The 16,240-nt window shown below is 40.6% G+C and overlaps 1 protein-coding gene across 2 annotated transcripts in view; it reads right to left on the bottom strand.

Moving 5' to 3' along the window:
• The window catches only part of Gopc (golgi associated PDZ and coiled-coil motif containing), a 46,491-nt gene that overhangs the window by 18,118 nt on the left and 12,133 nt on the right, over positions 1–16,240 (bottom strand). The window contains exons 2-3 of one of the 2 annotated variants that reach the window (XM_076552471.1): positions 3,991–4,155; positions 2,319–2,342 (exon numbers count right to left, since the gene is read on the bottom strand). In XM_076552471.1, the coding sequence (XP_076408586.1) occupies positions 2,319–2,342; positions 3,991–4,155 (189 nt within the window). The remainder of the gene's footprint in view (positions 1–2,318; positions 2,343–3,990; positions 4,156–16,240) is intronic. The other variant, XM_076552472.1, reaches the window with a different exon arrangement.

Genomic DNA, 16,240 nt, shown 5'->3' on the forward strand with positions numbered 1-16,240 from the left:
GAATAGAGGTGCCACAGGTATTAGTTCTGAGTCAAAACCACACAAATACTCCACACTAGCATTTATCCCGATGAGAGCCACTCCTGCTGACTTACAGAAGTCCACAGAGCCGAAGAAAATATGATTAGACTTTTATGATATGTATATCATGATATATGATATGTTTATCATGAGATACAGAGGACATTACTCAATTCATCATTATGTCCCCTTTATGAATACTCTGCTTCTCACAAGGAGAAGCTGTTTCTGTTGAGGAACTGGCAACGGTATTATTCTGTTATAGGCACCAACTAAGTAGTTATTTTTCCTTTTAATCCAGATACTGAGAAGGTACACACTGGATATGCACCCAGTCCCTGGGAGGCTGAGGCAGGACAGTCAGGAGTTCAAAGCCAGCCTCAGCAGTATAGCAAGTTTGAAGCTGGCCCAGGATACCAGAGACCCTGTCTTAAGCAAACACTTGGGCGTGGTGGCTCTCTCCTGTCATCCCAGCATTCTGGAGGCAGAGGCAGGAGAAACTGCTCACGTGTGAAGCCAGATTGGGCTATACAGCAAGTTCCAGGACAGCCAGCACTACACAGTGAGGTTTGCCTCAGTAAAGAAAGGGGGGCGGGGAGAGAACACAAAACAAATATAAGCAAATGTTGGCCAACTTGTTGAATATATTTTGGTACTAACTTAGTTGATGCGTTTGTTCTCTTTTGACCAGCATCAAAAATGGTATGTTCAAAAACAAGGTATTACATAATCTTAATATACATGCATTTTAAGTGCATTATGTGTGTATACACATGTAAAAGAAGGGAAAACCATCAAATGCTGAAAAGTCAGCAATGTCCTTGAGTACAAACGTCTGTTGTATATAAGGCTGGGAGTACAGCTGAATGGTGAGGGCTTGCCTAGCTAGCACGGGTCTGATCGCAGCTGGGGAACCCCATCTCATTCGTAAGGATATTCATTATGTAACTGACGAGCAGAAGGAAGAGAAGCAGGGTTTCCCTCAGCTTTTGTAAACAGGAACAGACACTCATGCCCACTCACAATCTCTATGCATTCTTGGTAAGAGACGTGGAAAGCTAGTAACATAGACTCTTTTATAGCAACTCCCCTCTTTCCGCTTGCTTTCTCTTCTCTGAGACAGTTTCATCACGCAGCCCAGGCTGGCTGTGGTAGCCCAGGTTGGCTGTGGTAGCCCAGGCTGGCTGTGGTAGCCCAGGCTGGCTGTGCTACCCTGGCTGGTTTTAGACGGTGCTGGGAGCTCTCTCCACGCTAGCGACACTGCACTCACTGAGCTCCACTCCCAGCCTGGAGACCAAGACTTCTTTGGTGTACAGGTTATATAAACATTACTACAAGGATTATCTCCTTCCAATCACTTTAATGAGCTAGTTACAGCTTACTAATGAATTGCAGATGCTTATGAGGCTACCACTTCCTCTTAATAATTCAAATTCCTCAAGACTCTGACAGTCTCTGAGACTTGAAATGAAGACATGCAAGCAAGCTGGCCACAGGGTGCACATACCTTTAGTCCTAGCACTGGGGGGACAGAGACAGGCAGATCTATGTAAGTTCAAAGACAGTCTGTCATTTAAAAAACATGCAAATAAGAGTATGATTAAGAAAACTCAAGAGAATTACTTTAAGATTTAAAGATAATTTGTAAGTTTGTTTCCTGGTTAACTTTTTTGTATTAGGTAACAAGCATAAAGTTTGTTTCACGTTTTAGACTTGTAAAAAATGTATTTTCAGAAGTGGTAAAGTCATAAGTCAACTGGAATCTGATTAGCTCGAGGTAACAGGAAAGACATTAAGAATTTACCTAGTGTTACTGTCTAAAATAATTTCTGATAAAAATTTTAAAATGCAGTGCTTTAAAGGCTACACAATCATTTCCACACCCGCTAAAAGGTACTAACAACACATGCAATAGATGAAGGAATCAGCATGCACACTCTCTAAATGCGAACAAGTTCAGATAGAAATTTGGGGGTAAAAACTAGGTCTGTTCAATACACCTTCAATACCCTCATGCAGGTATTTTTGCCGAAGCAGAAGTGTGAGCAAGTTACAAGACTCAAAAGTTGTCAAAAACTGATGGGCTCTGCTAATGATGGCTACAAGTCCCAAGTGAAAAACAAGTCTTTAGCCACAGGCAGGGAGCAAAGCACAATGGGCCCTCTGAACTTCAGGTATCCGATCACGGGAAAACTGGCATTAACACTGTTTTCAGAGTATGACGAGAGGCAATACACAGAAGACCAGAACACTTCAGCAGGACACAGTAATTAAAGCATGAGGAACAACACACTTACCAGCTCCTCCACAGAGGGGACAGACTTCAGATACAAGAAAAAAGGTTTGTAATTAGAAAACTATTGAACAAACACATTTATCTAGTGGTAATATCATTACAAGGAAAACTTCTACAGTTTGACTATCAGTTGGGTAAAGCTCATTAGCACAAATATAATTGCAAATCTATAAACAACAGTTATAATATTAGACTCAACTTTTTAAAATTAAAATTAGTTAATACAACTGGCCCACTATTTGCTTCTCTACAGCACCTGTTAAAAGTTTAGGCCTTGGAGCTGGGCAGTGGTGGCGCTCGCCTTTGATCCCAGCACTTGGGAGACAGAGGTAGGAGTACCTCTGTGAGTTCAAGGCCAGCCTGGTCCACAAAGTAAAATTCAGGGCAGCCATGGCTACACAGAGAAACTCTGTCTCAAAAAAAAAAAAAAAAAACAAAAACCCAAAAAACTAACAAAAAGTTTAGGAACTCTTCTAATGAAAATGTAGAATGTTTCTTCATGTTAATATCACATAACTCAAATAATTTATGATCTGACTCTTAAGGCGGTCAAATAAAACACTATTAACACAGATCCATAGCCCTTCAGTTTATGAGGACTTTAGGAAAATATCAATGTTGAAGTAGATTTCAACATATCAGTACCTAAACCAGTCAAACCTGATTAAGGGCAACCAAGCCAAACTTAAACATGTTCTACACTCAGGACACCAGGAGCAGGGTTCATGGCCTGTCTCTCCCCAGCTTTCTTTACCTTTCTTACTGTTGTCTCCATATAGTTAGCCAAATGTCTGGCACACGGAAGGCACTCAATCCATAGGTTAAATTGAAACAAGCCTTACAATTTGGTTTTCTATTTAAATAGCCTGTTTTGATTAAGAGCGTTCTGACTAATTAGAGTGAACTCACAACGAAACAATATATAGACACGACAATGTTCAGTAGCAGAAGAAATGCTCGCACGCTACTGGGAGCTAAGAGCCTTGTTGGTATTTAGCCACACTGGTCCCTTCTCTGTATTTATTACCAGCACTCCGACTTTACCGAGATATACAGACTAACACACAGCTAGGGCTGAGCGAATGGGACGCTGGCAACAGTTACTGAGAAAATTTAATGAATGCTCTTTATGAAGGCTAACACAGTGAAGAAGAATGTTTCTACCCCTCTTTAGACTCTTCCTTGTTCCTATCTAGGCAGAGACACGAGGAAATCCCAAGGCTGGAAGTCATCTGCTAAAAACGGCAGAGCCCAATAAAAGCAGCTCAACCCCTAGGACATAGGGAGCGGCTGCATCAGTTCTGGGATGCCTGCCTCAGGGCTAGCTGAGGAAAAAAACCAACAACACTATTCAAGAACAATCTCAACACTACTTACTCGGGATGTTTGCTACAGCAGCTGAACTTAACCCTGACAGACAGTAGAATAAAAATTGGTTTATGTTATATCATAAATACCCTTTAAATATATTTATACCAGTATTTTAAGATAGAGAATTTTCTGTTCTATCGGGTAGCTATTGAGATCATCACAGATGCTACTGGTGAACATGATGACCATAAACTTTCTACTGCCTGAATTCTCACAATGAACACAACATTTTAGGACTGTAACTCGGCTAAAAACCATCTTTACACCCTCCAAAGCACCACTGCCCACCATGGTTCACTTACCAACTTTGCCTTAATGGTGCCAGAGTCGGCACTTTGCCCAGTTTTGGCATGCAGCTGAAGCTGCGTGGAGTGCAACTGTAAAAGCTGGTCATGGACTTCCTTCTCCAGGACAACCTTCTCCGCTTGAGTTTCTGTCAGTTCAGAGCGTAGATCGACCAGTTGTGCCTTAAAGAGCAACAGGAAACAGTAAAGGCGCTTAATTGTCTTTATTATTCAAGAAGGACAAAAAGATAACCCTTGAAATGAAAACATAAACACTAGCCGACTATTAGCTGACCAAAATACCCATCTGAAGTAACAAGAGGGCTGGCAAGATGGTCAGTGGGTAAAAGCACACGCTGCCGCCTTTGATCCTCAGGACTCACACGCACACCCACAAATAAACAAAATGCAATTAAGAAAATTTAAACTGACCAGAAACCAAGTGTGAAAAACAGAAGTGGCAAGATCTTAACTCTACTAGAAGCAGTGTCTTCTAGTAATAGAGGTTACTTCCATTTAACAACCCTTTTCAAAGGCTTTTCATCATAAAGATGACTTCAGAGCTTTTGAAATCACAGAAGTGTGGGACACAGAAGTGTTCATCATCCTGCTCAGACAGTATGTGTTGTGGTGGTTCACTACCATCTTCATGTTAGTGGGGTTCTGTCTTCAACCCAGAAACCATCAGCCTACACTAGACGTCTGGAACTTTTCCCACTTGGAACATTCATTAATTCGAATGGTTTCTAGACCAAGCTGCCTTGAATCTGCGATGCAGCTGAGGATGACTCTGCACTTCCTGGGTGCTCAGATTAGATGTGTATTTCCATGTTCCATGTATGTGTGGCTAGGGACTGAATCCTGGTCCTCATGCATGCTTAGGCAAGCCCTCTACCAACTGAACTGTGCCCGCTGCTCTTTCTTTTCAAATTCCATTGTGTGTATTCACTGTGGATGGCACTGTGTTACATAAGGACAATTTCACACAAGCATACATTCTATGTTGAGCTTATGCCTGCCCTCCACTTCCCTAGTTTCCCTTTTCTTACAACTCTTTTCACTGGATTTTTTTACATGAACCCAGGTATTCAGGTATACAAAATAAATACACAAACATTTCCTGGTAATAAATCATAATTTTATTTTAAAACAATCACTAAGCAATTCCCCATTTATTAAAGACCAACTTAAATTTGCATAATGAGGTATGTTTATTTTTACAGTTCTTGGCTGAGGACGTGATACTATAAGACCCAGGAGGTATGCCTAACATGGGTCACGTGCCCATGGGTTACATGTGGTCGAGGACAGCTATGAACGCAGCCCAACACAAAATGGTAAACATACTTAAAACGTAAGAATTGTTTTGGAACTTGATTACACAGTTCTCAATTGTGAACTTCACAGGTGACAAGATGTCACGGGGTTGGCCAAAGGTAGAGCACCTTCAGCATTTTTCAGAGTTGATCAATATTCTGATTGGACAGGTAACTGTCAATGCAGAGACTATGGTTCTGCATGCAGAAGCACGCTTAGGGCTATTTCAGAAGCTGTTGGAAATTCTTTCCTAAACCCAAGTCAAAATTCATTTACCAATAAAAACATTAGTAATTAAAAATACTATTATTTTTATTTACGTGTCTCTGTTCCACAGACATGCAGGTACCTCATGAAGCCAGAACATATTGTATTTCCTGGAGCTGGAGTTTCAGAAGGTTGTGAGCTGCCTGACGTGGGTGCTGGGAACTGAACTCGGGTCATCTGAAAGAGCAGTAAGTGCTCTTAACCACTGAGCGTCTCTGCACCCTCCAAAGTGTTTATTCATTCACTTCTTTGTATGTGTGTACATGTCAGTGTGGAGCGCTGCACCATGTGTGGGGAGGTCCAGGACAACACGTCGGGTTTGGTCCTCACCTTCCACCTGGAGGTCGAGACTCTCTTGTGTGCCGCTGCACTGCACATTCCGGCTATCTACTCCAGGCTTCCAGGGAATTCTGTCCTTGCCTGACATCTTGTGACTGACGCGCGCGCGCATGCGCGCGCGCGCGCACGCACACACACACACACACACACACACACACACACACACACACACACCACACCACACCCACCACCACTTTTACACTGGCTCAAGGGATCCAAACTCAAGTCGTGAGGCGTGTACAGCAAGTGCTTCTTATCTGCTGAGCCATCTCCTTGGCTCAACAATTCCATTCCATTCCATTCCATTCATGTTATTTTTCCAGACAGGGTTTCTCTGTGTAGCAGCCCTGGCTGTCCTGAAACTCACTCTGTAGACCAGGCTGGCCTCAAACTCAGAGATCTGCATGCCTCTGCCTCCCAAGTGCCGGGATGAAAGGCGTGCGCCACCACTGCCCAGTTACTTTTTTTTGAATGAAACTAAAATACCAATTTTTGAGATCTATCATTCCAACACAATATAATCTAGGTATATACTGATTTGAGCTTTATATGCTGAAGAATGGTAACGGGAAAACCTTAAGCTTTTGTTTTCTGTAGGTAAGCTGTACATATCTGTACAAACAGAAAACTATGTATGCTGGAAGAGCACTGTCATTCATAACCTGCATCTGAGCCAAGGTGCTTCAGGCTTGTTCCTCCTCACTGTGCTGCAACAGTATGCTCAGTGCAAACGGTACATGGACTCAGAACCAGGGCTGCCCTAAGGTCGTGTGAGGCAATACCGGCAGGTGCTGCCAGAGCACCTTGGGTTCACCATGTGTTTGAGTTTAAATCCATTTTTGGTTGCTGCACATTCAGAAGCCTTTTACTGTTCTCCAATTTCTTGAGACCCTCACATTCAGTTACAAGACCTCATAGGAGCCCAAATCTCAATTTATGGAGATGTGGGGTTTTTGTTTTTGTCAGAAAACTACCCTTTGTACTGTGTAGCAATTATTTTAAGTGTAAACGTGCCAAGTGCTGAGACCACAGTGAACCTAAGTGTCATAGTTAACTGTTAAGTTTTCGGTTATAGCAGAGAAGCCTCTCAAGAGGGCTGATTCCATTAGCAGCTTTCTGTTTCTGCACAGCTGCTAACAGTGTCTTACCATCGTGTACTGCACAGAGCCCTTACGTTTGCTCTTCCCAACTAGTCAGCACCTGCATGCACCTTTCTTTCCTATTCAACTCAAAAGACTTTGAAAATTTAATATTTAATTTAAAAATTAAAAAGCCAGAGGACTATGCTGTCATAGAAAGAAAAAAAAAAACCCAAACAAACAAACATAAAAAATAATGAGTTACCTTGGCTCCAAGGAAAATCAACTTACAGTAGCAACCCTGTTGTGCTTTCTAAAAAAAAAAATCTGCTACCATGATGACTTTATAAATGGAAATAAAGGATTTTATAATGTTAAAAAGTGTTAGCAATACTCTGTGCAAAACATTCATAAATAAGGTCAAAACCAGAACAAGACAAAAACCTTTCCAAGGTGCAGCCACTGATGCAAGCAGTTACATTAGGATTAACAGCTTACTTAGGAGGAAGGAGGCCTTAGGGATGCCCATACGTCACGGTATGAAGACACCAGGAGTGCAAAGCTGAGAGACTAGCCTTGGAACTGGGAGCAGAGATATAATATCCCAACACAGAGTTACATGGAGAAGAGAATGTAGGGCCTGGGACCTGGGAAGTTACTAGTCAGGGATGGTCTGAGAAGGAGAGGGAAAAAAATAGCATGTGAGGACATCTAGGAAAATGTGATGGCAAAAATACTGCCACATGGGATGGCTAGTGTTAACTGCTAATTTGACAGAATTAGGATTACCTGGGAGATGGACGTGTGTGTGTGTGTGTGTGTGTGTGTGTGTGTTAGTGTTATCTTGCTTATGTTAATTCATGTGGGAGGACCCTTCTTAACTGTAGGTAGAACCATTCTCTGGGTAGAGGGTCCAACACTTGATCTTAGCCAAAAGGCCGAGAAGAGACTGGGTAGAGGGTCCCACATAGTATAAAATGCAGAACTCTGCAGAGCACTGCATGCAAGCATGTGCTGGTTTCTGCTCCTTGACTATGGATGCAATGTGACTTCCCCACAATGATGGACTGTAACGTCAACTGTGACACAGAAAAGACCCGTTCTTCCTCAAGTTGCTTCTACCAGGGAAGAAGCTTGTAATTTGTATTTGGTTTATTATTAGTACTCTCAGGGGGTGTGGGCATGTGGAGGGGAGAGGACAACTTTGTCCAGTTAGTTCTCTTCTTCCACTTGGACATGAGTTCTGGAACAGAACAAAGCTAGCTCCTTCCGGCTTGTGTGTCAGGTGCCTTTACCTCGGGAGGGTTTTTATTGCTACTGTTTTTAGACTGGGTCTATGTAGCCCGGGATGGACTGGAAACTACATGAAGACTAGGCTGGTCTTGGATTCATAGAGCTGCCCCCATCCCTGCCTCCCACACAGGGGTGTGCCACCATGCATGGCTCCTGGCAGACTCCCCTCCCCCCACCAAGACAGGGTTTCTCTGTATGTAGTCCTGGCTGTCCTGGATCTCACTCTGTAGCCCAGGCTGGCCTCAAACTCACAGACATCTGCCTGCCTCTGCCTCCCGAGTGCTGGGGATCAAAGGTGTGCGCCATCACCACCCAGCTCTGGCAGATTATTTTATCACAGCAACAGAAAAGAAACCAAGACACCGCTTCTTTCTTTGCTTCCGACAAACATCTCCATAAACCAGGCCTTCTCGGTCTGTTGTTGCTGTCACCATTGGTGCTGGTGGAACTCAGGCCCTTGTGTGTGTCAGGCAAACACTCTACCATGGAGCTACATCCCCGTCCTTCCTTCCTTTTCCTAACATTCGTATTCAGGTACACCTTACTTCAGAGCAATACACAAATCACATATTGTCAAAAATAAGCATATCTATTTAACAGCACACAATTAAAAAAGAGCAGTCTGTTTTTGAATGTTACATAAATGCAATCATACAGGGCACATTCACTATCTGATCTTTTGCTTCAAGAGTGCATTTAAGATTCACTTATGCTATACTTTATTTTCATTTTATGTTATTTTTCACTAAGACACAATTTGTCAATTTCTTTTTCTTTCAACAGGTATCCCTTTTGGCTATAGGTATGAAAAAGAAAACAACTTATCATTTGTTACATACAGAGTACACTTTCCTTGACTGTGGGTGTCTAAGAGGGAAATTCTGGGTTACAGAATGGAAACAGTTGTTTTGTGATTGATTCCAAGACCCTTACAGAAAATGGCTAATATTTACAAATAACCTATGTGCTCTATATACTATACCTCTAGTCACCTCTAGATTACTCATGTAAATGCTATGGAAATAATTGTTATAGCATTCTTTTTTTCTTTTTAAATAAACTTGATTATCTTTTTAAAAAACTGCAAAGAAATAAAAACATCACACACCAAAATTAACCAGACTCAAAGTCTATACACCTTAAGAACTGTTAGAATTGGCATTAGGACAGAAGTTGTAAAGGTTAGTGTTACAGTTGTATCATTTAGGGAATAAAGTTGAGTAGATAAAATTATTTTTACCTACATTTGACCTGTGGGGTCCCCTTTTCCCTCGAGGTCTGTTGGCCACCAGTCCATGAGGACAAAGGGGCAGAAATGGCCACAGAGAGCTTTGTATGGCCTGTGAGCAGAATGGAACAGCCTTCTGAGAGGCAGTTTCAGTGAGGCAGCTCGGCTTTATTCCAGAGTATAGGGCATATATAGGACTGGGGACGGTAAAGAGGGGTGACGGGGGGAGGGGGGGACACCTAACTTGCATTAAGGGGCACACTCTTATAGCTGGATTAATAGCAGCACAGCCCAATCAAATTAGCTAAGCATGTCACCTAATGACCATATGGGCAACAGGGGAAGAGCATTTGTAGGGAACTGTGTCAAGGGTCACACTAGGGAGAAGTCAGGCATCCAGGCCTAGAGACATTCTCCAAATAAGACAAGGTAGAGAGCAGGAAGCCCTCTGGAGGGGGTGGGGAGTGTCCTCCATATGGTGTCGAGCTGGGAGAGCTGGCAAGCCATGGTAGACTGTAACCTCTGACCAGCAGGGCCTCTCAACATTGACCCATGGTAGAACTGTGTGTGCTCAAGGTCAGGAGAAAAGGCCCAGCACCTTTCCAAGGGATTTTAGGCACCATCATGCCCACCAAGTATGAGAGTTATGCTCCACATCTTTGTCTGTACCTGATTGCCAGTCTTTTAAATGTTAGCTATCTTGATAAAGAGGTAAAGGCAGTTACCTGTGGTTTTAATTTTATTTTCCCCTCATTGCTCACTTTTGCATGTGTTTTACAATGAACTTTGTCTTGAAATCTTTGGCTCACATTTTCTTTCCTTGAGTATCTACATATGCTACCCTATTGGCCTCCAGTATAAAACACTGCCACTAAGAATCGAATGCTATTTTTTCCCTCGGAAGTGACTTGTTTTTTTTTTTAGATTCCCAGTTACTTTTGTGGCATTTTACTAAAATATATCTCATCCTAGGTCCATGTCAATGTACAGAATCATTAGTAGTTTATTTCCAGCTGTAGCCCAGGCTAGCCTTGAACTCCTAATATTCCTGCCTTAGCCTTCTTAGTGCTGGGATTAGAGGCCTGAGCTGACACATCCAGTTGATTTAGCATTTAAACAGTGAATTCTTCAGTCTTTTTTTCCTGTTGTAAAATTTATATAGCATTAAATCATTATTTTAAAACTATTCAGTGGTATTAACAACATTTAAAGTATCTACAACCACCCAAAAGAAAAGCCCACGTTCATTAATGAGTTCTTTCTGCTTCTCTACTTCTGCCAGCCTTCCAGTAACTACTAATGTGCATTTTCTCTCTACAAATTTACCTATTCCAGGTACTTTATACATAAATGAAACCATCTGTGCCTGCTTCTTTAATTTACAATACTGTTTTCAAGGCTCATGCATATCAACAGCACATATCAATACTTTGTTCATTTGATGGCCAATCTGCTATGAAGGTCCAGCTAACATCAGCAGTGCTTAAACATACGTGTATACCTATTTATGTTTTCAGTTCTTTTGAGTATACCTAGAAGTGAAAATTCTGGGTTCATTGATATTTCTATGACTAACTTTTTTTTTTTTTTAAAGATTTATTTATCTATTATGTATACAGTGTTCTGTCTGCATGTATGTCTGCAAGCCAGAAGAGGGCACCAGATCTCATTACAGATGGTTGTTAGCCACCATGTGGTTGCTGGGAATTGAACTCAGGACCTCTGGAAGAGCAGTCGGTGCTCTTAACCTCTGAGTCATCCCTCCAGCCCCTATGACTAACTTTTAAAGAAACTGTTGAATTGACTTCCATATTGACTTCACTGAGAGAGAATCATCTTACACTCCCACCAGTAATGTAGAAGATAGGGTAGAGACAAGAGGATCCCTGAAGGTGACTGGCCAGCCAACATAGTCTAACTGATGAGTTTCAAGCTCAATAAAGGACCTTATCTCAAAAATAAATAAATAAAGGAAGGCTGGGGAGATGACTAGGTCTAAATGCTAGCTGCACAAATCTGATACTTGAGTTAAATTCTCAAAATCCTAATAAAAAGCCAGATGTGGAAGGATGCACCCATAATTCCAGTACTCCTTAAAGGGAAATGGGAGGTGACAGAATCATCTGGAAGCTAGAGGAAGAGTGACCCTGGATTATGTAACACATCAGCAGAAAAATCAAGACAAATGTTTCCTCAACAAGGTGATAGCAACCTATGGGCGTGGCTTATGTCTTTAATTCTAGCACTTGGGAGGCAGAGGCAGCAGATCTGCCTGAGTTGGAGACCAGCCTGATCTACATAGTAAGTTTCAGGCCAGCTAGGGATACACTGTGAGACCCCATCTCAATAAACAAATAAATAATCAAGGTGGAAGGTAAGACCTGACTCCCAGAAGTTGTTTTCTAACCTCTACATGCAGACTATGACTTATGCTCGCCTATCCACACATTCATAAATCTTAACCTTTTCTTTCTACCTCATACACACACCTTTTCTTTTTACTTCATACACACACAAAAGCAGCTTTGGTTGAAATTTTCTAATATCCTGAAAGTATCCCCAGACCTTTTGAATGTTTGTTAGTGAGACATCCATGCCACCCTGTCTGGATTCCTGTTGTTTATAAGCACTTCTCTGGCCTCTGTGACCTGTCTGCTTCAGTGTTCCAGTCAAGGGGTAGTCTCTCCCTTTGGCATCTGCTGGTGACTTGTGTCTGAGCTCCTTGGAATCCCTTCTGCCACACAGGAATTTTCCACTTGAGATGTGGGCAGGTCCTGCTATTTCAACTCACCATAGTCTGGAATTTGAGAGGAAACCTTCACATCTAGTTTTGGTGAGCAGTCCACCCTTGGGTTTTGTTTGTGATTCCAGTTTCCCTTTTTTTAAGTTAAAATTTTTCAAAGGTTCTTTCATCATACTTTTTCTTAGATCACAAGTTCCCATTCCTATTTTTACTGTAATAGGGAAGCTATGATACTTTAGACCAGTGGTTCTCAACTGGTCTATCACCCTTCGTATCAGATATCTACATTACAATTCATACCAGCAGCCAAATTACAGTTATGAAGTAGCAACGAAATAATGGTGGGGGGTTACCATATGAAGAACTGTATTAAGGAATCACAGTGATAAGAAGGTTGATAACCACTGGTTTAGACTAACACTGTGCAAAAGAAACAGCCCGACATTTGATTTAAATACTTCTGATAACTACATTAATAAAAGGGGCCAGAGAGATGGTTCAGTAAAGGCGCCTGCCACCATGCCGGACAACCTAATTTTAACCCCTGGGAGACCAACATGGTGGAAGGGGAGAACTGACATCCATATGTAATGTAAAAAATGTAAAAAAAAAAAGGGGGGGGGCAGCCTCAGCTACAAAGTGAATTTAAGCTCAGCTTGGGCTACCCCAGACTCTGTCTTAAACACATGCACACACACACAAGTAAAAAGGCCAGTGAAATAATTTCTGTAGTACAGTTTATTTAACACAACATATGTAAATAGAATCAGTGTAACACCTACTGACATATTACACTTTTTATACCAAGTCTGTAGGTCCATTATGTAGATATCTGTGTAGCATATCTAAATGAGAATTAGCCATTTTTCAAGTACACACAAGGGCCACATCACACTAGTTAGTAACTACTGATCTAGACTGTTCATTATGATGTCAAACTAGGGATAAATTTCATTATGGATTATATGCTTAAAGGAATAATACTAGCAACTGAATCATATGTAATAAACATATGTAATACGTAAAATAGAGCAGTGTAGCTGGAAGTTTTCCTGTGTCCTGCCTGGTCCTGCAGCTTTTTGGACCCAATTATACATATAGAGACTTATTTTACTTACAAACTGTATGGTCTATGGCAGGCCTCTTGTTTGCTAGCTCTAATATCTTAAATTAACTCATTTTTATTAATCTAAGTTTTGCCACATGTTCTGTGGCTATACCAGTCTGTTGGCATGTTGCTTCTCTTTCGGTGGCGGCTCACGTCTCTCCCTACCTTTTTTTTTTTGTCTCTCTCTATTTGGATTTCCTGCCTTCCTCTAAGCTGTCTTGTCATAAGCCAAATGGCTTTATTTATCAACCAATCAGAGCAACACATATTCATAGCATACAGAAAGACATCGCATAGCACTTCCCCTTTTCTGTCTAATCAAAAAGAAAGGTTTTAACTTTAACATAGTAAAATTACATATAACAAAACAGTTATCAAGCAAGAATTACAGTTACAATATCTAGTCTCTTCGTATTTGGCAAAATTAAAGAAAATATTCTATCCTCTATCTTACATTTGTTAGTCTAAAGTTTATCTTTTACCATAACCAAGGAAAATTATGATTATAACTATCTAGTCTTCAACTACATCAAAGACCCCAGGATATAATATTACCTAAGTAAATAGGAAGTGCATTGTAAGCAACTTCCAAAAATTCTGGAAATGACAGAGACAGCTGCCTGCCTGGACAGTCACCCAAAGTTCCTCTGTAATGTTGGAGCATCCATCTTCAGCCTACAGGCTTAGAGTCTCTCAGTCACTTCTCTCTGTGTCCTGTAGAATGTTTGGCAGTCTCCTGAAGGACATGAAGGACTGTTTCGCCTTGTTTTGGCAAATTCAGTGGTCATTTTTCCGTGGGTCCTGCATGTCCAGTTGATACAACATTTTGTCAAGCAGTCTAGGCAAGAACAGTTTCTTGCCCAAATGGCTATTTTTGCCAAGAAGAAGATAAACGCCATATGGAGTGTCTTCAATGCCTATCTTTCTCTTTGAAGTAAATCGGTGCTGCCAGGAGCAGATGTGTCTCACTGTCCAGGAAAGTCTGTTTTTAAAACATTTTAAATGCCATATCCTATCGTCTTTGAAGTGTTTGAAGATTACCTACCTAATTGAAATATATCTAAAAAATTTAATTAACATGACTATAAGTTTGACTATCATAGAAGACTAATTATTAATCTGCATTTCTTAAATATCCATTACAATTTAAAAGAGTTACATAAACATGATACCTTAAATGAGAGTAGAAATATATATACAGTATAACAAAATTAACTTTAAATTTGTTATCAATAAAAAATCCATAGCAATGTAAAACATTTTTAAACAAGCTGTTGCTCTTTAAAAGTAGGTTCAATAATCTCCCCTTTTATCCATATCTATAGAGCAATATTTCTTTTCCATCATTATCTGTAAGAGTATGTAGCAGGCTTTGTTTCTCATTTTTCGGCACCAGGAATCAACTTGATCTGCATGTATTAGACAAGCACTCTACCACCAGTCCCCAGTGACATTTCTATCACCTCTGATAAAGCTTCAACAGAAAAAACTCACAAGAAAAACCTTACCAGTACCATAAAGATGGTGAACAGGCCTCATTCAACAAATTATCCACCAAAGGAAAAAGTATAAACATTTAAAACCACATCCCACTAGACAATGTTGAGCCCACTTTGAAGACCGCTGTTGTAAAGACATGTGAGCCTGGCCTAGAAAGTGAAACAAACAACAGAAATCCTCTGAAATTATCATAAAAAGAAAACAATTATTTTCATAATATATGTACTCTGAGCAATATATATAGCTTGCGTTACACCCAGCATACCCAGAAAGTTTAAATTCAGCAATTTAATCTACAACAACTTTTTTGTCTCTTTTCCTGCTGTTGTCTTTCCTGCTATGTCTGATTTTTTTTCTTGGCAACGTCTTCTACTGTACTTTTTCATTCTTTGCATTTCTTGTACACTGGAAGCTAGAACTAAATGCTTCTAGCCTTCTTAGTAAGAATATGGAGATGATGTGTATTTCCTAAGTGGATATATATAGTTTAGCTTTCTTACTATGTTTTGTATTTTAATCCACAAATAGCATGATATATTAATACATGTAAAATCTGTCATTAACAAAGAGATGCAAATGCAAATTAGATCTAATTATATCCTAAAAGGACAAGAAAAATGGGGCTGTGAACAGGTCTTCAAATTGAATGTGGTCTATTGCATAGGTTCAGTTAAATGAAGGAATTTCTTCTTAGTTTGCTCAACACAAAAATAAATATTGGGGCTGGAGAGATGGCTATGTGGTTAAGAGCACTGGTAGCTCTTCCAGAGGACAGAGGTTCATTTCCCAGCATTCACAGCGTGACTTGAAACTGTCTGTACCTCCAGTTCCAGGGGATCTGATGCTCTCTTCTGGCCTTCATGGCTGCCAGACATGCACAGTTCACAGACATACAAGCAGACAAAACACCCATACACACAAGATAAAAAAAAAAAAAAAAGATGCAGGTATTAAAATCTTTAGTCTTATTTTGTATCTAGGGAATAAGACTGTTTCAGATTTACTCTAAATTCTGTAACATATACTAAACCCTTTCTTGCTTTAAATGTAAGCATTCTGCCAAAGAAAATTTAATCATGGATAAACTTTAGGTAGTGATTTAAAATTTCTTCATACTACTTAATGGTCACCCTTTAGCATGGCAGAACTCTAGAAAGGGACCTACAAGAACACAAAGACTATGATATTATGATGATGACAATATTTAGATAATGCAATCAAAGCTGCATATTTTCTAAGACTACTTAGGTGCTCAGTGGCCAAGCTGTATTCCTTCCTGCATCCAATCCTGATTTCCAGGGCAGCACTGTGAAGTATTATTATCAAGCAGGCAACCAGAGGAAAACCGGGCTTCTATCACTCCAGTATATGGTTAGTGCACTGACAATAGTCAC

The sequence above is a fragment of the Peromyscus maniculatus genome, chromosome 16, assembly GCF_049852395.1.
Source record: "Peromyscus maniculatus bairdii isolate BWxNUB_F1_BW_parent chromosome 16, HU_Pman_BW_mat_3.1, whole genome shotgun sequence".
NCBI lineage: Eukaryota > Metazoa > Chordata > Mammalia > Rodentia > Cricetidae > Peromyscus > Peromyscus maniculatus.